Source organism: Lacerta agilis, chromosome 12 (genome assembly GCF_009819535.1).
Source record: "Lacerta agilis isolate rLacAgi1 chromosome 12, rLacAgi1.pri, whole genome shotgun sequence".
Classification (NCBI taxonomy): domain Eukaryota; kingdom Metazoa; phylum Chordata; class Lepidosauria; order Squamata; family Lacertidae; genus Lacerta; species Lacerta agilis.
Genome location: NC_046323.1, coordinates 5595742 through 5618576, shown reverse-complemented (window position 1 = coordinate 5618576; position 22835 = coordinate 5595742). Strand labels below are relative to the sequence as shown.

The 22835-nt window shown below is 43.1% G+C and overlaps 2 protein-coding genes and 1 pseudogene across 4 annotated transcripts in view; 2 read left to right on the top strand and 1 right to left on the bottom strand.

Moving 5' to 3' along the window:
• Window positions 1–1592: 1592 nt before the first annotated feature.
• Window positions 1593–22835, bottom strand: part of ELMO1 (engulfment and cell motility 1) — a 296344-nt gene continuing 275101 nt past the window's right edge. For all 3 annotated transcript variants that reach the window (XM_033165673.1, XM_033165674.1, XM_033165676.1), the window contains 6 exons: window positions 22491–22654; window positions 19998–20110; window positions 17969–18076; window positions 11662–11741; window positions 7176–7253; window positions 1593–2811 (listed from right to left, as the gene is read on the bottom strand). In XM_033165673.1, coding sequence (XP_033021564.1) covers window positions 2611–2811; window positions 7176–7253; window positions 11662–11741; window positions 17969–18076; window positions 19998–20110; window positions 22491–22654 — 744 coding nt within the window. In that variant the 3' untranslated portion in view covers window positions 1593–2610. The remainder of the gene's footprint in view (window positions 2812–7175; window positions 7254–11661; window positions 11742–17968; window positions 18077–19997; window positions 20111–22490; window positions 22655–22835) is intronic.
• Window positions 3994–4377, top strand: LOC117055814 (ATP synthase subunit g, mitochondrial-like). The gene has a single exon (XM_033165677.1). The coding sequence runs from the start codon at window positions 3994–3996 to the stop codon at window positions 4315–4317; it is 324 nt and encodes a 107-aa protein (XP_033021568.1). The 3' UTR covers window positions 4318–4377.
• LOC117055594 lies at window positions 16268–16691 on the top strand (annotated as a pseudogene).

Sequence of the window (22835 nt, the reverse complement as noted above, 5' to 3'; positions counted from 1 at the left end):
AAGAACTGCTAAAGTTAGTCCCAGATTACTTACACCAGGCTTTGATGCTCATTTTTATCAGATGTGCCTATTCAAGTATGAATAAAATATAATGCTTTGAAAGTTAAAAATGGACTGTACACCAGGGATGTGTTACTGCTTTCTAGTTTTCTGAACATACAGGTGTCTGTATTTACGCAGCAATCTATTTCCTTTTTTAAAAAGATATTGAGGTTCGGGAATGTGTAGGTTTTATTCAACAAATTTTCGCCTGTTTTTCTTGAAACACACACACACACACCCCTCACAGCAGCTTACAATACAACCAGTAGAATCATTGAGCAAACAACAGTACAGAACAAAGCTGATAAAACAAAAGGCAGCCAGCAGTGCAACATTATGTACCCAGCAATAATACTAAAGTAATACATTGGCTCAAAAAAAAAAAAAAAAGGAAACCAAAGTAACACAGAACAGACCCAACAGGGAGGTGTTGGATGCCATGGAAATGGAATTATATTCAGCAAAATCCCCTTTAGAATATTCCCAGGCCATTTCTCAACTTACCTTTATGCTTGGGCATAGCTGAATGACTCCTTTTCTTAGTCGAAACAAAATAAAAAAAAAAATCCTTCCAGTTGCACCTTAGAAACCAACTAAGTGTGTTGTTGGTATGAGTTTTTGTGTGCATGCACACTTCTTCAGATACCAGCTGAAGGGCACTGTTGGCATTTGATGGCATACACAACGTTAGATGAGCAATTAAATAGTCCTGAGATGGTATGTTTGATGTTGTTGGGCCAGTAATGGTGTTGTCCGAGTGTATGTGGCAGCAAAGTTGGCATCTGGGTTTATTGCAGGCTCCGGTACCAGCGTCCATATTAAGTCTGGTTGTTGTATTACTGTGGGTGAGCTGTTTAAGGTGCTACTGGAAGGAATTTTTAAATTTTGTTTCAACTACGGCAGACCAACACGGCTACCATCCTTTAATAGGTGACAATGAGAGCTTTTCCCCAAGTCTTATTGCTGTGTGTGCATGGTTAATCCTCCCTTCCCACCATGCTGCAATTTCGATGAAACTCCCCCACCCTGCGCGGCAATTGGGCTTTGAAGAAAGCCTCCTATTGGGGACAATGGGAGCTTCCTCCCAAAGACTAATTGTGCCAATGGGGGAAGACAGAAGGTAGTGGCAGAGGCAGAAATGGAGTGACTCAGGGGTACCATCTCCCCCTGAGAAATCACTATTGAGGGAATGCTTTTTCACATTAAAAAAAGGTTCCCCAGCCTTGGTATACTTTCATACGTATAGACCAGCTATAGACCTGCTAGCGCCAGATGGGGCAACTACTTTGCTTGTCTGGATTACGTGGGTTCCTCTGTATGGGGCTGGCAGCTACATAATCCAGTTTTGAGGTCTGGATGTCCTGACGGTCCCTTTCCGTCTCAACTATTCTACAGCTAACGGTCGTGGAGACTATAGCTATTTCTTTCAAGCCAGTTGTAACATTTTCTACCCAACTCACACTTGTCCTGCCTTCCACCCATAAGGAGCAGAATAGTCAGAAATGAGAATGAATGTACAAGAATCTTAGAATAAAGACAGGATTCCAAGAATCAGCACAAGTCCAATTTTATTCAACAGCAATTCTGATGGGAATGTTGGTGCATATTTTATCTCCAAGGGCAAATGTTCCAGGTACCAAACAGAAATTAACACACAGGTAATTTTTGGAAAAAGTACACACAATACTATTTTGTTCTTAATTAAATATATATTTGGCAAAAACAATTGCTCTGATGTTTTGTACAAAACCAAATCCCTTGGAAATCACGTGTCTATACGGAAACCTGAATACATAGCACTTTTCGGTATCTATGGCGTCTGCCGCATTTGCACACAAAATAACCACAATCCCACTCTGGACAAAAGACCCCCACCTTTTTTGTGATATATAAGTACACAATAGGAACATAGAACAGTAAGTGGCTTCATTGAAAGTGTGGAAATCACGTGGGGGAGATATTAGGTTAGAAATGTTTCCAGCAAAGACCTGTAGACTCTTCGTCTTAAGAAAGAGTTACGTGATGTAGCACAGATGGGGTGGGTGCTGGTGTTAAGGGTGGGACATGACAAATGGTGTAGAAGCTGAAAGCAGTGAATCATCTTTGTTTTCATTGTTTTCCAGCTCTTTAGCTGACCATGAAAAGAGACCTCTTGGCATCCTCCACTTGCAGAAGACTTTCCTCTTCTCTGCTTCCAGTTAAAGCACCTGCAATGCTGGATGTAGTCTGGGGGTTGTGCGTTTTGGCCACATCGTCCTTTTGTTTGGAATGTGTATCCCAGCATTTCAAAAAACAAGGAAGTTCCTCTTGGTTCGCCTTTCAGGTTGGAATGTTCATCAGATCTTGCCCAGTGGTGAGGAGAAGTTAATGCAAGCAGTGTTTTTCATTAGCAGCGGGGAGGACGGTGCCAAAGGGAAGGGTGGAAAGCAAGGGGAAATAAATGTTTTGCATCCCCCCCCCAAATGAAGTCCAATGTGCATATCTTGTTCTCTTCTTTAGAAAAACCAAACAACTCTCCAGTTATAGCACTTCCAGTTTAAATTGCAAGTCTCAGCAGCGTGAGTAGCCTTAGTTGCAGTCATATACAAAGTCATAGTTGCTTGGTTCCTTTGGAATGGGAGGTGGGGCATCTGGGATCTGTATGTTTTCCAGATCCAGGAGGCGCAGCTTTATCTCCATACTGAGCAGAGTGTCCAAGTCATTACGTGTCAGTTCACTCATCATATCCTTTCCAAGAAGGGCATTTAGGCCATCTGTCCACACACAGTACTAGAAGGGAAAGGGAGGAAAGAGCAGCATTAATCTGCCTTGCATAAATGCATCAGTCTGCAAAAGCATGCCATATTCACTGCAGTCAGAATGTATAAATAAACAGCAGAAGCTCTGTGTTGTAAACATTTTGGCAGTCTGGGCCTATAAGAGAAAGGATGATGATGACGACGATGATGATAATTATTATTATTAATTACATATGCCATTGCCATCTGACTGGTTTGCCCCAGCCTCTCTGGGTAGCTTCCAACATAATAAAAACACAGCAAAACATAAAACATAAAAAACTTCCCAATACAAAGCTGCCTTCAGGTGTCTTCAGAAAGCTGTGTAGTTGTTTACCTCCTTGACATATGATCGAAGGGCACAAGGCAGGCACCACTACCGAGAAGGCCCTCTGCCTGGTTTCCTGTAACTTCACTTCTTGCAGTGAGGGAACTGCCAGAAGGCCCTTGGAGCTGGACCTCAGTGTCTGAGACATTCAGGTATACAGGGCCACAACCGTTTCGGATTTTAAAGTTCCTTACCAACACACTGAATTGTGCTCGGAAGCATACTGGGAGCCAATGTAGATCCTTTTAGGACCAGGGTTATAGGGTCCTGGCAGCCACTCCCAGTCATCAGTCTGGCAGCCTATGTTCTGGATTAGTTGTAGTTTCTGAGTTGCCTTCAAAGGTAGCGCCACGTAGAGCGCATTACAGTAGTCCAAGCATGTCCCGCTCTGTCGAAACAGTGCACAGGCAAGGTCTCGGGCTGGGGTACCAGATACAGCTGGAAGACAGCTGCCCTGGACATAGAATTGACCTGTGCCTCCAGAAACAGCAGTGAGTCCAAAATGACTCCCAGGCTGTGCACCTGGTCCTTTAGGGGCACACTTATCCCATTCAGGACCAGGGAGTCCCTCACCACCCCCTGCCCCCCCAAACAGTACTTCTGTCGTGTCAGGATTCAGCCTCAATCCATCAGGCACAATCCATCCTCCAACTGTCTCCAGACACTCACACAAGGACGTTCACCTCCCTCACCGATTCCAGTTTAAGCAAGAGCTGGGTATCATTCACATATGTGTGAACACCCAGCCCAAACCCCGATGATCTCTCCCAGCGGCTTCATGTAGATGTTAAAAAGCATGGGGGAGATTCCCCTCCGGTCTTTCTCCGTCTGCTGCTCACTCTCAGGATGGCGCAGGCTGTGCAGAAGCTGGTGACAGCCATCACCACCCAAGGGCCCAAGCTTGTCTCTGCTGCTATCACTTGTTCAAAGCCTCGCCTGGACACTTTTTGGTACTATGCTAAAGTTGAATTGGTTCCCCCAACTCCTGCTGAAATTCCTAAGGCCATTGATGGCATGAAAGGATTGCTGAAGAGCATGCAGTCTGGCCGCATCAAACAACTCACTGTCAAGGAAGCTCTGAGGAACGGCTTGGTGGCTACTGAAGTGCTAATGTGGTTTTACATTGGCGAAATCATAGGCAAACGTGGCCTGGTTGGCTATGATGTTTGAAAGTTTTTGTTTTCTACTCCTAACAGTGTCTTAGTATTAAATTACAGTGCTGAGATGAAATTGTGGTGGTGTCTACAAATATCATTCAGATTGGGGCAGAATCAGATGATGGTGACATGAATGCAGAAAAGGATCCCTAAAATGCTCCTTTTCTTCCTCCTCCTGTTGGGGGATAGGGTGGGCACCAGTGGTTGGCTATTCAAATAAATGCTATACAAAGAGAAAAAAATAAAACATGGGGGAGAGGATGGAACCCTGAGGCACCCCACAAGTGAGTGTCCAGGGGTCTGAACACTCATCCCCCAACACCACCTAAGATAAAAATACTATCTTAGCCAAGTTACTTTTCTCAGGGCAGCTTCAGATGTTACACCAAAGCAGGGAAGAAGGGAGGGGTGACTTGTGTTTCTAGGGTAAATGTCTAAGACAGCACCTCACACATTTCAGCTGTGGCATAGATGCATGTGAACTGTATTTCTACCTGGAGCTCATACATCATTCTCAATATGGGGGAAATGCGCCACTTTCCATCAAAGACATGACAGTGGAAGATTCAAAAGTAGGAAACGTCCAAAGTTCTCAATAGATCAGAACGGCAGTGAAATAATTCTGGGGATGTTAAGTCACCTCCTGGGACTAACTTCTTGTAGGGAAGATGCAAAAAACCCTCTGCATCCAACCTCTGGCAGGGAAGACATGCTGTGGTCTAACCATCCCACGTTGGCCACTTCACTTCCTTTCTTTTGTGGAAGAATTGACTTGACATATATTTATTATTATTATTATTATTATTATTATTATTATTATTATTATTATTATTATTATTATCATCCAGAGCCTCTTTTCTTATTGCATAACTAGCTTTAATTTTGGATTCACTTGTTCATCAAAATAAATCTGGGGCAACTAACCTGGGAGGGCTCATCATATTTAAGCAGAAGCCCGATGTGCTACTTCATCCCAAAAAAGAAGAAGAAGAAGTAAAGGACCCCTGACAGTTAAGTCCAGTCATGAACGACTCTGGGGTTGTGGCGCTCATCTTGCTTTACTGGCTGAGGGAGCCGGCGTTTGTCCGCAGACAGTTTTTCCGGGTCATGTGGCCAGCATGACTAAGCTGCTTCTGGCGAACCAGAGCAGCACACGGAAATGCCGTTTACCTTCCCACCGGAGCAGTATCTATTTATCTACTTGCACTGTGACGTGCTTTCGAACTTCTAGGTTGGCAGGAGCAGGGACCGAGCAACGGGAGCTCAACCCGCCGTGGGGATTCGAACCGCCGACCTTCCGAGAGTCAAAACCACATCAAAACTGGTGCACTGTTTCTTCATTTGGGTGTGTGTGTATTTATTTATTTATCCATCCATACTATGAAAAATGATGAAAAATGATGAACGCAAATGGAAAGTAGATGCAAAACCGTATAATTAGTAATACATGATACCAATATAAAGTCTGTAAATTATGTCATTGGCTCTATTTTGGGAATTGTGAGGTCTTGCATTGCCCTGGTTGTTTTAAGAATAAGAATTACGTCAGTGTTGCTGGATATTTAAAAGCTACACTCTGGATGCTGGGTTCAGCTGTGAATACGAAACAAACGTTTCCCCTCCTTTAAAAATAATAATGGAAAACTGCAGCATCACCCTGAAGCTGACAGTTCCAGATAAACATGGGCTAAACAACTGTTTTAAATCAGCAGCAGTCCTAGGGGATTTCATGAACAACCATCAAATCCTATTCCAACAGCCACTTGAATTTCTTACTAAAAACCGTTTATGCAACTGTGAACAAAAGTGCTTGAATGGAGCTGCCTAAAAATAAAGATTTCAATCATACTGGCCTGTGTCCTAGTTTACAAGTGGAAAATTAAATGAGCCATAGCAGTGTTTTTTTTATCATATAAAGGATTCTTTTAGATTCCATGCCGAAAGATGGAGTTTAAATTTAGCTGACCGTGTGTTACAAAATAAGGCTGAGCTTAAAAATAGCTAGAGCTCACTGTGTGCAGCACCAGGGTGGGTGGGTGGGGGGGATGAAAAAATCGTTATATGGACATGACAAGGGATGAAAGAGGACAAAGCCAAACAGAATGTGCTCTGTACACATTATTTTAGAAGAAATCATCCAGACTGTAGTTAAAGAAGAGCTATTGAAAGTCTTTGGCTGAAATTCACTGTAAATAGCATGGGGGGGTGTCAAATAAAAAGAGGTGCTGCGGGTGAAGGATTGTGGAATCCACCTCAACAAAGAATAGTCCAAAAGCCCCCTTTGATTTTGCCTCTGCACTTCCCTGAACGTGGCTTCCAGTTATATTTACATTTTCACGCAGAGGATCTCAAAAAGCGCTATATCAAACAAACAGCAGTTCAAACTGACCAGGTGCTACACTGTTTCTTCTCTTTCTTCAGCCAAGTCTGGGACCAAACCGAGGAATGGAAATAATAAATCAGGACACTCAGTGGCAGCCAAGATGGTAAGTGAGGCTGGACATGAGCACAGCAGGTTGGTGAGAAGAGGTGAGCCCTCAATCTCTTCGCAACCTGCCTTTAGGAAGGTAGACAGTGCCTGGTTTGGGCAAATCACGGTTTAGTGTGAATGCGCAGGCTGCCAGAGACAGCTGCTTTGTGGACCTTTTGGGAACATTTTTGCTTGGAACAAGTTTGTCTTAGCACAATACAAGGATTAGCTATAACCAAAGTACCCATGATCAGCTAAAGAGCATCTCTGAGATCTGTGGAAAAACCACAATATAGTCTTAGCTGGTTCTTCAGGAATTCTTGAAACTGTTCAAGTAATTCAACAAGGTAATTATCCCTCTTTTTCTTTTTAATACACAAATAGAAACACACTCGATTTACCTCATGCTTGTCAGGAGCAATGAAATTTAGTTGTCCATTGGAATCGTACAAGATGGAGAAAGCAAGTTCAAGCACCTCCTGAGAAGAGACAATGAAATATTTACCTGAAAGGGGGCCTAATATGATTTTAACAAGTTTTCTAGGCTTTGTTCACACACTGTGGTAATTCATAGTGTAACCAGTAATGGTTGGACAGGGCAGCCTGCCTGGACAAGGCTGGGGTGACACAGGGTGTCAGCGAGGTTCAACGCACAGGCAGAAACCACCAGGCGCTCCTCCCAGTGCACCCATTAACCACCGACCTCACCTCTCTCCTTAAGCTGCCCTTCCCCAGTAAGCTGAAGCAAGACTGGTGTAAAGGCGTCTGTCCCACTGCATGGCGAATTACTGAGCACAGCACCATGTGAATGAGAAGCAGGAAGCCTTGGCGTTCCCGGCCACCACACATATCAGCAAAATTGCGTAAAGCCAATTGGAAAACCATGAAAAACACATTTTAAAAAGGGCTGAACTTACTGGTGAGGGACCACCCTATCCCAACTGCCTCTTCCACATTCCCACCTCCTGTGATGCCTCTCCAAACCCCTCTGAACATATCCATGGCCTCTTCCAATCCCCTCTTCCGTACCCAAACTCTCTCACAAAGGCCGCTGGCAGCTTTCTCCTGCTGTTCCTCCTGCTCCCCAAGCCCAATGCCATTTTAATACCCCCCCCCATTTTTGCATCGTTTTGCTTAAACCTCTGCAATTGTTTTAATTTTCTACATTTTTTCCTGCCAGGTTTTTTCCGCCCCTGCTTTTTATTCAAACCTCTGTTGTTTAAAACCACAATCTCCCTCTGTGCCCCTTCCTGCCTGCTTTACTAAAACTTCTGCTGGTTTTTAAAACACCCACTTCGTCCCCTTTCAGTGGCTCTCCCTTCTCGCTGGACTCAAACTTCTCCCTCTTCTATTCCTCAGCCGCCTCTGATGATAGCAATGTATTTTCATGTATATAGGGATATTAGAAGATAATTTTTCATAGACTACAGTGCACTTTATCAGATTCATCTCGGCCGATTCCAGTCCATGAAAGCTTATGCTCCAATAAATCTGTTAGTCTTAATGTTTCTACAAGGGTGTTTATAGTCTTATTTGCAAGGCTGCCCTGGTTTCTGCTATGAAATCCTGCAGGAAATTATATGACCTTACAATATTCATTTGAATAAAAAATGGCTAATTTATTGTTCTACTTGACCTCTGATAAAACAGGGGAGTTAAAAGACAACAAAAACAGCAGTTTCTTAAGTACTTGGTGCATAGCAGATATAAGTGGATGGAGACACATAGCCTTGCGAGTCCTGGCAAAAACCAGAGAGAGAAAAAACAACTGTTTTGTTGTGAAGTTGTCATATAACTAGAGCATTTCTAGATGCACTCAATTATCAACCTGCTCAGAGCTAAGGCAAAGTTCAGCTCTCCTCTCACACATTATTTGTGCATCATTGCAGAAAAAGTTTTAAAATTAAAGGAGTTCCTGAAAACTAGTGGTCATCACAGGAAAACCATTCTGACTACAAGATTATAGGATTAAGCACTTTTGTAGCTGACGGCCTACAAGAGCACAATTATTCCCACAGGTTATAACTTGGCATTTTAGTTAATGCTTTGTTATAACATCTGATCAATATGAAATTAAAAACAAGAAGTAGAAAAACTGAGTCATCTGTAGCTTAAGCATCAGAAAAAGCTGCTTAAAACATGTAGAACGGCTAACACCTGAAGATTAGAGGCATCCACAGTAGTACCTAACCAGGGGAGACTGCTCTAATTCTGGAAATTTTAGTGCATTTGGTAAAATACCAGGACCAAAACTATAGGGGGATGTTAGGCCCCTGCTTTTTCAGTACGGCTAACTAGCAACTAGTGTGTTGCCTGACACAAAGAAATAAATAAATAGGGGCAGGCGTCTGGGGAAAAAGACTTAGGCAATCCCACCCGCTATTAAACCCAATCTATTTTGCCTATACTGTACACAATTTTGGCTGTATGTGCTATCCCTGGATCGTAAGCCCAGCGTAAGTTGAGAGTCACCTGTTGCTTTCCTGTCCCATTTGCTGTAATCACATTTTTATAGGAAAGCATATTAGGCAAAATGCATACAATATCATCCGAGTTCAAAATGCTGCTGTGTTTTATATACCACCAACATGTCAAAATGACTTCTAAGCAGAGTAAATGTACCAAATAAACTATAAAATCTGTACATAATAAACATATTCAATATGAAGGGTATATTCCACCCCACCTATGTTTTCAGTTGCTTCTATTTTAGATATAATCTGCCTTGAATCCCTGTCAGGGAAAAAGGCAGGATAAAATAATAATAATAATAATAATAATAATAATAATAATAATAATAATAATAATAATAATAATTCTTATTACCTGTAGTCAAGATTCCCTTGGACACCCCTGATTTAAAGGCTTATTAAAGCAATACCAGGGTTGCTTTTTGTTCTGTGGTTTGTTGTTGTTGTTGTTTTGCACACAACGTATTCAGATAGTACAAGAAAATAACGAAAATGACATTTACAGTGGGACCAGTTAGAATTAAAGCCAATTTCGAAGACTGGCAGACAGAAAAACGAGTGAATTAGATTGTGTCCCATCAAGCTATTCCAGCTACCCTTGACATCGAGTACCCAAACAACATTGTGCTTATTTATTGCTAAGCGATCCCTCTGGAAGGATGGAAGCTGTATGCTGGCAAAGGGAGAGATGATGAAACCACCGGTAAGGACATTCTGCCAAATCTATTCTTTGCTTGCGGCAGCAGCATTCTGTCACTTCTGCTCTGCCAATGCATAAACACCAGAGCAGTTGCTATGCATAATGAAGGGCAGAAGGATGAAAATATCCTTTGGAAGTTCTAATCCGTTGTGAAACTTGGGGGAATGTGAGCCCAAGTACTTTGCACATAGAAAGAAGAGACTGTCACTCCATCCAGCCACCTCTTTCCAGAGCAACCTGCAACTGGAACGGCTCCTCCATTCACACCCGTGGAGGGAACCAGCTCCCCTTACATACCGTATTTTTCGCTCCATAGGACGCACCGGACCATAGGGCGCACCTCATTTTTAGAGGAGGAAACAAGAAAAAAATATATTTTTCTGGTTTTCCTCCTCTAAAAGCCCTGTTTTTTGTTTTTGTTTTTTTTTGAGGATCAGCTAAAAGTTTTGCAGCTTTTTTGCAGAGGGAAAAGCCCTGGCTTTTTTGAGGATCAGCTAAAAGTTTTGCAGCTGTTTTTACAAAGGCAAAAGGTCTTTTTTTTTGAGGATCAGCTAAAAGTTTTGTAGCTTTTTTGCAAAGGGAAAAGCCCTGTTTTTTTGTTTTTTTTGAGGATCAGCTAAAGGTTTTGCAGCTTTTTTTGCAAAGGGGGAAAAGCAAAGAGGAAAAGCCCCATTTTTATGGGGTTTAACTCACATTTCTGAAAAATCTTAAGGAAAGGGAGCCGTTTCTACTGTTTCCAGACAGATAATCTAATCAACCAGTCACATGTCGCTGGGGAAACAAACAACCTCCCTCTGCAGCACATTCAACAAAGGAGGGCGGGGCTGAAAGGAAGCCAGGACTCTTATCTCTCTCCCTATCTCTTGCTGATCAACACTCCCTTTTCTCTTTGTAAAATAAAAAGCACAATCTGCTTTTGGCCCCTGGGCAATTCAGCTCCAGGGACCACCATTCACTCCATAAGATGCACAGATATTTCCCCTTACTTTTTAGGAGGAAAAAAGTGCCTCTTATGGAGCGAAAAATACGGTACTCAAGGTGCTTCTAGACACGGGTTTATTGTGCAACCTCAGAAGCTTGCGCACACAGCTTTTATGCAGGGCTCACACTATGTCGCCGTCATCAAAATGCCAGCCCTTGTTTTTTGTTACATCTGGGTTTTCCTTCTCCCCATCACCTAGAAGGGCAACCCTCCCGTTTGCCCACAGTGAAAGCTGCTCTTGAGCTCTTGCGTGCTTCGAGTGTCTATCTGTGTGTATGACCAGAATAGGAAAACATGGTGGCTGCCAGGGGAGGAGAGAGAGTCTCCCAGACCAGCGTTCTCTTGACAATTCCAGTTTAGCATCCAGGGCACTTAAAACACCGTCTGTCCAGGAACTGCCTCACAGCCATGGAATTGCTCTCCTTCTTGGGGCTTGTTAAAAGCTGAGCTTCAGGGCTCTTCCATTTCACTTGGCTTAAATTGGGCATTCATAGAATGGTTTTAATAATACTGTGATTTCTACTTATATAAAGATGTTATTCTGTTGGATTCATAGGGTTTTGTTTTTTTTAAGTATAGCTTCCTGCCTCAAACCTCTGTCATGGAACAAGTTAAAAATAAAAACCTCAAAACGAATTTCACAAATTCGCTGAAGTAGAATTAACAAATGTGCTATTCTGTCAAATGTTAAGTTTTCTAGCTAAGAAGTCGTTGCATTTTATTTAAAATGATACCTTGTTTTGTTTTGCTCCTTTCTCCTTCATGTGAGGGCAGTCCTTCCCTGTCACAACTGCTTTTATGTCTGCCACGGGCACTGCAGCAAAAGAAAAAGAGGGGGTGAGAGAGATATTCCAAGGTGTGGAAAAAAATGTGGCATGAAACAAGAGGCAAAACAAAAGCACTGTCAGAAGTGACATCCCTCGTACCATCTTCCAGCATCCGATGTGAGAAAGGAGCCAGAAAGATGAGATTATCTTTATTCAATTGATGTATCATTTCACATAAAAGAAATCCTGACGTGATTTACTAGGATAACATATGATAGACAACTTTTCAAAAAAAATATTAAAATGAAGTTATTTTTGAAGGGAAAGCTTTTTCCAGACAATGAAATGCCGATTTCTGAGGTCAAGTCGTGGCTTCTGACGCAACCTGCCCACTTCTACAGACGAGGTCTCCACAGCTGCATAGAGCGCTGGAAGAAGTGTTTGACTCTTGCTGGTAGCTATGTAGAGAAAGAATAATAACTGTGCCCAGTTTCGTTTGTCTCAGTCCATGGAGAGTACGTCAGGGGAAATCTTTCATGAACGTCCCTTGTATTATTATTATTTATTATTATTATTACTACTATTAGTTATTCACTTTATCTTGCCCAGGGCTCCTGCTCCCAACTCAGAAAGTTGCTCTAGACCAGGGGTCAGCAAACTTTTTCAGCAGGGGGCCAGTCCACTGTCCCTCAGACCTTGTGGGGGGGGGGGCTGGACTATATTTTGAAAAAAAATATAAACCAATTCCTATGCCCCACAAATAACCCAGAGATGCATTTTAAATAAAAGGACACATTCTACTCATGTAAAACCATGCTGATTCCTGGACCGTCCGCAGGCCGGATTTAGAAGGCGTTTGGGCCGCATCTGGCCCCCGGGCCTCAGTTTGGGGACCCCTGCTCTAGATAGATACAATGACTGATGGTATCAAAAGCTATTGAGAGGTCAAGGAGTGTCAACAGGAGACATCTGACACAGGCCACCACACAGGGGAACTAAGGTGCTCTCAGTGCCCAAACCAGACCAAATACCTGCTTGAAATGGATCCAAAAGCATCAGTCTGGGTTCTACTCCCAATAAGTGGAATCCAATCTAAATGTCACATGTCTACACGCACGTTGCTAGACATGTTGCTTGTCAAAGGTAGTATCCATTTGGTATCTATGAAACGCAACCAACCCCCTATCACTGAATCCACTATGGCAGGGCAAAGAGCTGCATTTCCCACTGGAGTAACTTTCGGACCTCACCAGAATCATCCTAGCCAATTCCCACACCCAGAGGCTTCCCCCCTCTCCCAATCCAGATGCAAGATGGTTGTGTGTGGGCTGCATGGGTTCAGAGGATGATGGTTCAATACACTTTGCAAAGGTTTGCAGTGGCACAACTCCCATGTCTAGGCTTGCACTGAAGCCCTCACACAAGCAGGCAACAATCGAGGCCGGGGGGGGGGGGATAAGCATGCTCAAATGAATTAACTCAGAGAAACAACATGCATAATATATATTTAGGCAAAATATAACAACCACAACCACAACAACAAACTGCCCATGTGTTTCTCAGTATGATGTGGAAAGGCTGTGACAAACTCCCTTGCAATCTATTAATTTTATTCGGGAAGACTTCATATGGTGCAAGGTAAGCATCTATCCCCTCTTCTGTTTGAGCAAGACTCAGCAGACAGACATATTTTATTTTGTCAGTTCTCTGTCCAGGCAACAAGCTGTTATATCTTGTTTGAAATGACAAAGGTTAAAGGCATTATTAATGGCATTTCTTTGTATAGTAGCCTTCAGCACACAAAACTTATTCATGGGGCCTTAAAGTCAAGACTTTTCTTTTAAAATCTCCCGTCTTTTCTGTTTTCCTTTCTGCAAACTTCCACCCCTTTCTGCATTCTTTCATGACCGAAGGCGCTCTTCTAATAAAGAGTACCACATGCACCTAAGGCCAGACACATCGCTGTTTGTCCAGAAAAGTGGCCAGTGAAAAGACCAGGGGCACAACTCACTGAGCAGCTCCGCCATACAAAGCTTCCGGAAGAACAAAGACTAGAGAATTGCCTTCTAAGCTATGGAGCGGAGTCCTGTATGCATTAAATAAAGAACGATTCTAATTAAAGGAACAAATCCCTCTTGAGCACTAGGGCCAAAGCTGGTTCTGCGCAGTACATCTAGCAAACTTAATGCCCTTAAAAATACATAATAATGAACAACCCAGAAAAGATTCTACTACTATGGGCTGGGTCCCTGCTCATCCCACTCACTAACCCCAGAGAGGTCCCCTTCCCAGCCCCTGCTACTACTAAGCTTGTGATTCATCTTCCCAGCCCCATTTCCGAAGCCATGTCTCTTCCGTTGCTGCTTTATATCCGCTTTCACTGTCACCTTGATGTCCAAACCTCACCTCCCTCCTTTTGTGCATCCCCCTGCCCACACATCACCCATGGGAGCCTCCAGCATCTTCCTCCTCCAACCCATTGCAACTGCCAAGCCCCCTTGTCACCTAAGGAGCCACCATTCTCTCCTGTTCTGCAGAACCTTTCATGCCCCTGCTTTCACCTTGAACCCCATTCCCATGCCTCCTAATCCCTTCTTTTTCGCAACCCCCGTTTTCACCTTCACCGCCTTTCCCCATCCACTTTTCTCCTTGCTTTCTGAAACTTTCCATTGCACACAGATCACCCCCATTCCCGTGCCTCCTCCTCTGTCCTATTCTGCAGTCCCCTTTGCACGCACACTTCACGCTGAGCTATGTTCACTGTATTTTTAAGATGAAGAGAAGCCGGTCAGTTAGCTTGCTCAGCTAGTGAATGCCAAGTTCAGTTGACGTGTGCTGCACATATATGCCAATCTCTTCTAAATTACAGCACTGAATCTGGGACGTCGGTCACGCTGAAGACAATGCAGGATACCGAGAGTGAAATACAAGATTGTAGGACGGTAACCATGGAATATTTGAGGGCTTTGCATCTTTTATCTCTCTCACACAAGGCAGCTGAGAGGTTTAAAACTGGCAATTGCTTTCCTTTTAGCGTGTTTCCCTTCTCACTGTACTCAAACAATGGCATATACAGGTGAAACTCGAAAAATTAGAATATCGTGGAAAATCCATTTATGGAAGCAATTGTTTTCATTAGCTACTGGATATATGAGATAGACTCATGACATGCAAAGTGAGATATGTCAAGCCTTTATTTGTTATAATTGCGATATTATGGCGTACAACTGATGAAAACCCCAAAGTTGAAATTGTTAATTTGGGGTTCTCATCAGCTGTACGCCATAATCATAGTGAGGGAGTGGGGAGGGGAGCAATACCCCTCCCCACTCCCTCACTATATTTAAGGATCTGGTGACTTCTGTTTCAGTGTATCTGAAGAAGTGTGCATGCACACGAAAGCTCATACCAGGAACAAACTCAGTTGGTCTCTAAGGTGCTACTAGAAAGAATTTTCGATTTTGTTTTGACTATGGCAGACCAACACGGCTACCCACCTGTAACTGGAGCCATAATCATAACAATTATAACAAATAAAGGCTTGACATATCTCGCTTTGCATGTCGTGAGTCTATCTCATATATTAGTTTCACCTTTTAAGTTGAATTACTGAAAGAAATGAACCTTTCCACGATATTCTAATTTTTCGAGTTTCACCTGTATATGCATAACTCCTGCGGTCAAGCTGGTGCGAACGTATTGCTCCTGCTTTCCTTTGGACCACATCATTGAGGTCTTGTCGCCTGGGAAGCCCGGGACCTCCATACACACTGCCCAGGCTTGCACCCCGAGGAGGTCACTTTGGTGCTGCTAATGTGGTGGCTTGACTTCTCCCCCAGAGGCACACTCCATTGTCTCTTGAGACAGGTGGCTTCCATGGCATATCACCCTTTATGGGCAGAAGTCCTGTTTTGGATTGACTATAGCTCTACCTAGAAGTGGAATGTCTGTAGCAATCTGGCTCTGCATTTCAAATTTTTTCAGCATGGACTTCCATTAGCACAGCATGCTTGCGCAGTTAACAGAAATCTGGGCTGGATGAGTGAATTCAGCTATCAAAGACACATTTCAAAGTTATTCAAGACTGACTGCCTCATCATCATCTTTCATTCCACTCTAGCATTCAGCATCATTTCTCTGAGCACAAGGAGAAGCAAGCAGCTCCTCTCGATGCCAGAGCTTTAGTGAAGTGATAAGAAACCTTGTCCTAGATTCTGATGAAGGATTGCAATAAAAAGCCTGGAACAGCCGTGAGGCCAATCTGTGAGGCAATGAAAATAAGCGAGTCTGACTATAAACTGGTGCTGTTAAGAAACTCTGCTGAGGTCCTTATCTCTGTATCCTTCAGCCAACTGGTGTGAAGGAAACCCCAGGCATTTTCCTCAGGGGACAAACACATTTCAACCTTATTACCTCTGACATTTGTATAGTCACTGGATGCTCTGTTTGAGTGTTTTTTTTAAAATAACCCCTCTCCAATAAGTAGTGCTTAGAATTGCATGCTAGGGTTTAGCTATCAGAGAACAATCAAATTCTATTAAAAAAAATACTAATTATGGGAGACGCCACGAAGATGAAGGTCACCATCTGAACAAGGAAGTTCAGACTGCTTCAACGAAAGCAAACGGTGATAGATGTTCTTCATCCTGGAAAGGCCACTGTTCCCAAAACTGAAATCCGTGAAAAGTTGGCCAAAATGTACAAGACAACCCCAGATGTCATTTTCGTCTTTGGCTTCAGGACTCATTTTGGAGGTGGGAAGACAACAGGCTTTGGCATGATCTATGATTCCCTTGACTATGCAAAGAAAAATGAACCGAAGCACAGACTAGCCAGGCATGGTTTGTATGAAAAGAAAAAGATTTCTAGGAAACAGCGTAAAGAACGTAAGAACAGAATGAAAGTCAGAGGAACAGCTAAAGCAAACTTTGAGTCTGGCAAGAATTGAGCCAGCAGTGGATTTTAACAGAAATTAAGTTATCCTGGCAGAAAATATATGGAGATTGTACTGTTGTGTTGCATTCTGGCCAATTAGTTTCTGTGAAAACTCAAAAAACCCACAAAAACTAATTATTGAAGGAAAAAGCTTGCTTGTGGAAGAGGAAAATATAAAGTACAGCACAAATTTATAATAGCATTTATGCACTGCTTTCAGTGTTCAGTGCAGGGATTGCAAATAGATTGTTTTGTCTTCATTTTAAAGAGGACTACCCCTAATATTTAATGCAAAAGAACAGGAAGTGTGGCTTTCTTCATCCCTTCCTCGTTTGGTGCTTCCTCCTCATAGCTGTCAAGTTTCGGATTTGAAAATAAGGGATCAGCAGCCTCACCTATCCTGGGGACAGTCACATGGCAGTGGTGGGCGGAGCCAGAAGCAAAAGTGGGCGGCACTCGTGTGAATGCGCGCAGTAGGCTTACTGTATTTTGGAAACGCTGCCCGTGGGCTACGATGCCTCGGCTGCTCAGCGAGCTCCGGATAAAAAGATACAAAGCGTGCGCCACTCTGTCGTATTGTAACGTTTCAAAGCACCGGCCGCCCATTTTCAAAGGCAACCAGGCTCCCTCCCCCAGCTAACCCTATTGTCTAGCTGAGGGGCTCGGCGGCAGGTGATAGGGGCTGATGCAGGGGGTCAAATACACCCCCCTGTAAGCGCGGGAAATGGCTCCTGCTTGCTTTGAGGCTGCAAGGAGGCGAGGTCTTCCCCGTTCCTGGCCAGCAAGGGGAGGGAGAGGAGCTGCTTCCTTTGAAAAAACGGGAAATTAAAGGGATATAAAAAATAAGGGAAGGCAGCGGGAAACTGCTTGAAATAAGGGAGATTCCCGGGGAAAACGGGATACTTGACAGCACTGTTCCTCCTATTGTGCAAAGCTGCCATGAGTCAACTTCTTGGCTAATGAACCTGATGAAACAGGCCCAGCCTGTAATAAGAGGGCTGAAAGAAGTCCCTAAAGGAAGGGTCCTAATTAGAAGCTGGCAGAGGAGAAGGAATTAAGTGCTGTAAGAGAGAGACATTGCACATACTTTTGTGAATCAAGAAATTCTTTAATTAAAAAAAAAACATAACAAACAAACAAACAAACAAAACTGTCAAGCTGAAAAAGGGTTTGGGGTTTTAGGGGAGAAAGCAAAAAAGATCTAAGGATCCAATCACCTGCCAAGCCCTTCTTTGCCCTTTCCTCCTCTCCATTTGCCCATCTTACATCTTCTCATTTTACATCACAAAGCAATGAAAAAAGAAACAAACACAGGAGTTGCTACGTTTCAATTACTTACACTTATCCTGCAATGAATCATGTGGGACTTCTCCCTGGGGACTCTCTTCCAAATCTCCATAATGTAGGACTTTGTGGTTTGGCGAAAGGCGACAATACCAAAATTTATCTGATGAAATAAAATGTCGGTAAGGATCATTACACTTTATCGTAGCAAACCAGAGAATGTAATCCAGAAATAAAACACATGATTGCAGCACTGCAAGGATTTGCCAACCAATATCTAGAGGGACCTTCTGTACCCGCAACTGTGACTCTTAGATCCCTATTTTGCACTGCAACCTTTTATTAAGATGCCATACGAATTTGCATCTCTTACCAGCTTCATCTTCTCCCTCTATAATTGTTCTTAAAGGGGTTTGTCAAGAGTTGCTTCTGGTAATAGTATTTGTTGGCAGGTTCAGGCCGCCACAGTCATGAGTTTACCAGGTCAATGCCAGACAATTCCCTCCTAACAGGGCTTCTTACCTACAGCGCCACTATTTAATAAACATATAAATCTTTAATGTTTATGCTTATATAAATGTTTATTATAGAAGAATGTTCCTACGTTGCAGGGGGTTGGACTAGATGACCCTTAGGATCCCTTCCAACTCTACAATTCTATGATTCTAAGTGGATTTTTTTTAATGCAGTTTTGCTCCTAGCCAGTTAGAACAAGATCAGACAACAGTGATTCCAACTTCACAGGATGTCTGATGGTTTGAATGAAGCAAACCTATTCACCAGAGAAAAAGATTGGATATTATGGGGTGTTTCCCTTTGGCTCTGATAACCAGAGTGAAACAAATGAGATATCCAGTAACATAACTTTACTATACTATAGCAGACCAACAAGGCTACCTACCTGTAACTATAACTTTACCTTTTATTTATCTTAAGATTATTTTTAGACTGTTTGCTTCCCACTGCTTGTGGCAACTACCAGCTTCACATATTGATTTACTAAGATTTTATTTACTATGCTGCATATTTTGTCAAGCATCCATAACACTTGAAATATATGATGCGTGATAAAACCCCCAGAAAATGGTTATGTTAAAGCCTTCACATGAAATGGCCCTCATGTGATTAGCACAAGAAAGAGGAAACACTTATTCATAAGTGGGCAGATGTGCCAGAAATCTAAGGAGGCTTTTTATATCAGGCAGACTGTGTGGCAGTTTCCTTGGTTTCAGAATAAGCAGAAAATGTGCACATGATCTTAATGGATTGTGACACTGAAGGCAGACAGTGAGAAAGGGTGAAATAATTCTAGGCAGAATGACAGAAGGATCTAAACCAGGACTTAATATCTGCCCCAAATTCCTGTAAAGAAACACACCAGACCATCTCAACAGAAATATTTGCTTTAAGTAATCATGCCGTATGTAGTTTTAAGCCAAGGCACTTTTAACAATATGGGCTTGGGCTTTTTAAAAAAAATTACTTGTTTGATAGGGAAACTAGGGGAAAGAATTGGGCACCTCACATTTTCCTAAAAAGTTGAGGAGATAACATGGAAACTGAAAATGGATGCTCAGGATCTGAATCCAAGGAAAATTCCCTAGTGTAGCCCGACCATATCTTTATCTCACACATGACAACAGCTGTGGGGAGGTGTTTGGGAAAGCAGCCTTGTGGACCGAATTAGAAGCCCTGTCAGGTCTCAGAAAATCCCCACCAATTTAGAGATATTCAAACTTGTGTTATGAATTCATCATATCGCAGGATTTCCTATTCAATCACAACATCTTACGGGCTGCCACTTGTTGAAATGAACAAATATGGCACTGCTGTTTCTAAAAGGCCTCCCTTTGCATCTGCCATAATATCTAGGTCCACCCTCAGTGTGTCAATGGCTCTCCCCCAATTTTATGCTGCATTGACCACACACAAGGCTAAAAGGCACTCCTTTTAAAGGCTAAAAGGCACTCCTTCCATCATGTCTGAAAGCTCCCTAACAAAACAATAAATATTATTTTTATAGTGGTCAATGAAAACAAAGGAGCAAAGGAGAAAGAGGCAGGAAAAAGAAATTTGATTAGTACCTTGGCGCCGCCGACTATTGAGTTTCCTAAAGCAGGTTCCCTCAACAAGACGATTAAGACGCTGCTGCTTGATCAACTCTAAAATTTCGGGCTGAATCTTCTCTTTTAGCTCCCTGGGAAGGAGTGGGGTGGAGGGAGAACACAAGCAAACAGACACAGACTTAGTCACACCTAACTAGAAAAACTCGCACTACACACAAATACTTTCCGTGCAGGTTCCAAGTCTTAACTGGAGTTCTCACTGCCATACATTTCCACTTTGGGCAATCCTTTCTCCTGCCCATGCTTTAGGTTAAGCCTCTTCTGCAAGGCTACCAGTTGTTTGCAAAATGAGAAGGCTGTTTCAACTTAGCAATCAATTGGCAAACCAGGTACATTGTGCACTTCTTTATTCTTTACAGTCAAATGCCTCAAACTACTATAGACCCCTGGTCCTTGAGAACTGTATATATTCTGTTTCACTTGTGGCGTTGGAGCTTTGCTCCAAACATAGAATATTTAAGGATGGATCGGGTTATGCCATGTGTCCAGAAACGAGGGGGACTGGGTCTTTGGTATGAACACTAGGACTTCTTCCAGCAGTAATGCATCCAGAGGAGGGGGCTGCACCACACACAGAGTCAGAGAGACAGAGAGACAGAGAGACAGAGAGACAGAAAGAAAGAAAGAAAGAAAGAAAGAAAGAAAGAAAGAAAGAAAGAAAGACACACAAATGGGGAGCAGGTATAGCTCCCTGCTCCCCACCCCCAAATCTCTAAGGGGGAATGAAGCCATCTTTTACCATTTGAGAAACCAGCTCTCTTTACACTCCAGAAACCAGAACCACACAAGCAGTGAAGTTGGTCATTTATTGTTAAGGAAACGGTGAAGAAAACACACCTGCCTACATTGCAGTACCGTTCAATTCATATAATGACTGAAGAAGGTCTATGTTCAAAATGCCTTGGGGAACTTGGATATTATCCTTTCAATAAATCTGCCTCACACCATTCGTTCTGCCTTCTTTTTGTCTCCTCTCCTGGCAGGGATACCAGTAACTTCACCCTCACTTGCATCTCCCTGAGCAGAGAAGGGATTACTGCTTCAAAAGCAAGCAGGGCTGCATGCCTGGAACTTGGGCTGTCTAGGCTGAGGGAGGCAGGGTTGGCAGCTCACTCCTAGAGCTTGTTGCTTTCAATGGGGAGAGTGAAGAAACAGTATTAGCATGAAATGTCTGCTGCTGGCTTGGAACTTCAAGTCCTGGATTCCAAGCAAGGGAGGCTGATTGTTTCCTGGCTTCGCTTTCCCCACAATGGGGACAGATAAGAAGCACATGCAGTCTTGGCCACAAGCAGTGCCAGAACTTTGGCAGATGCCTGCTTCTCTGTGCAAGCATCTCAGTGGGGATTCTGCGCGGACTACGTTTTGCCTGCTTTTGAATAAGCTCTGGGATGCTAGGCTCTACCATAATATCGTACTGAATAACTATTATCTTTGGATCAAACTCATTCAGCCAGTAAGCTGAAGTAAGAAATCTTACAGTGCGTTGAGAATTCACATTATACATCCTCAAAAACTGTGTCAATGTCTCCCGAGTCTTTAAAAACCAGCTGGGTATGAAGACCTGCAGGCAGAAAATGCAAGCATTTTTCAAGCATTTAAAGCTGATTTTACATTCTGCCACAGGATGCGTCGCTGGATGGCACGACCGGTTGGTTTACAGTCGTGCTTAGCTCCCCTTAAGAAGAAAAATGAAGATTAAGTTTCAAAATAAACTTGACTGTAAGTCAAAAAATGCTGTTGCATAATGGATAAGGCCCACCAGCTCCATTTTGTTTTACTGCTAAAAATGGGCTGAGATCTGCCATGATGAAGTGGCAAGCGTGTCGCTCCAGTGAAAATGTGAAATGGGCCCAAGAGAGGCTTAAAAACAAGTTGACAATCTGCCTCCAGGTCCAAGAGCACAAAGTGATGCAAAAGGAATACCAATTTATATCCATTAACATAGGCATACAGGAGCTCCTTTAGATAACTGCCCCCCCCCCCAGCACCAGACTGTAAAAAAAAAAATCAGTCTGCTTTTGTGGGGTCCTTTTGACTTTGTGCTTCTGCTCCAGGCTTCATTTTGCCTGGTTCACTGATGGTGACATTTTCTTTTCGGCGAGGAACTGGGCAAGAAAGGAAAATTCATAGAGGAGGGGGGAAAGCACACACACACACACACACAAAGGGTGAAAATGTCAAAGCATCATTTGCTGCAAATAAACTACTCTGAGCCCTACAGGGATTAGAAGAATCCACTTTAGGTGAATACAAAGAGGCATGTTTTTATTTCTGCAGATGGAAGCGAGCGCATTCCACGCTGATGCGACTGCCCTGCTTTGAAATGCTGCCCCTGAACAGTTTTATTACAGAGCAATTCCTGAAGGGTTCATCAATGTCATTCACATTTGTCAGACCTCCCAAACAGGAGGCGGGGAGGGGGAAGCAAGACTTCTACAGGAGGACACCTACAAAATTGGGCGAGATTGGAAATCTTCTTGGTTCATCCTCTCAGACTGGCGAATTTTCAGTATTTCTGCGTAGCTTAGGTTTTGAAGTTTACTTTTGAATTGATCCAGAGAACTAGGCTTCGTGGTCAGTGCTCTCATTATTTGCTCCTTCACCACTTGCATTACCTGTGGATGAAAACAAAAGGGTCTCTGTGAGTAGCCTCCTCGGGTATTCATAGCACTTACCGAAAAGGATCTGCTCCTCAATACACTGAAATGCTACAATTTTGCTGTATTAGATCAGGTCATCCCCAGTCTCACCTCCCTGCAGCAGGTAAAAGACACTGATGATCTACGACATGAGCCA

What these genes read in the sequence shown, in the direction of transcription:
- LOC117055814 (XM_033165677.1), top strand. Translation starts at nt 3,994, where the DNA reads ATGGCGCAGGCTGTGCAGAAGCTGGTGACAGCCATCACCACCCAAGGG.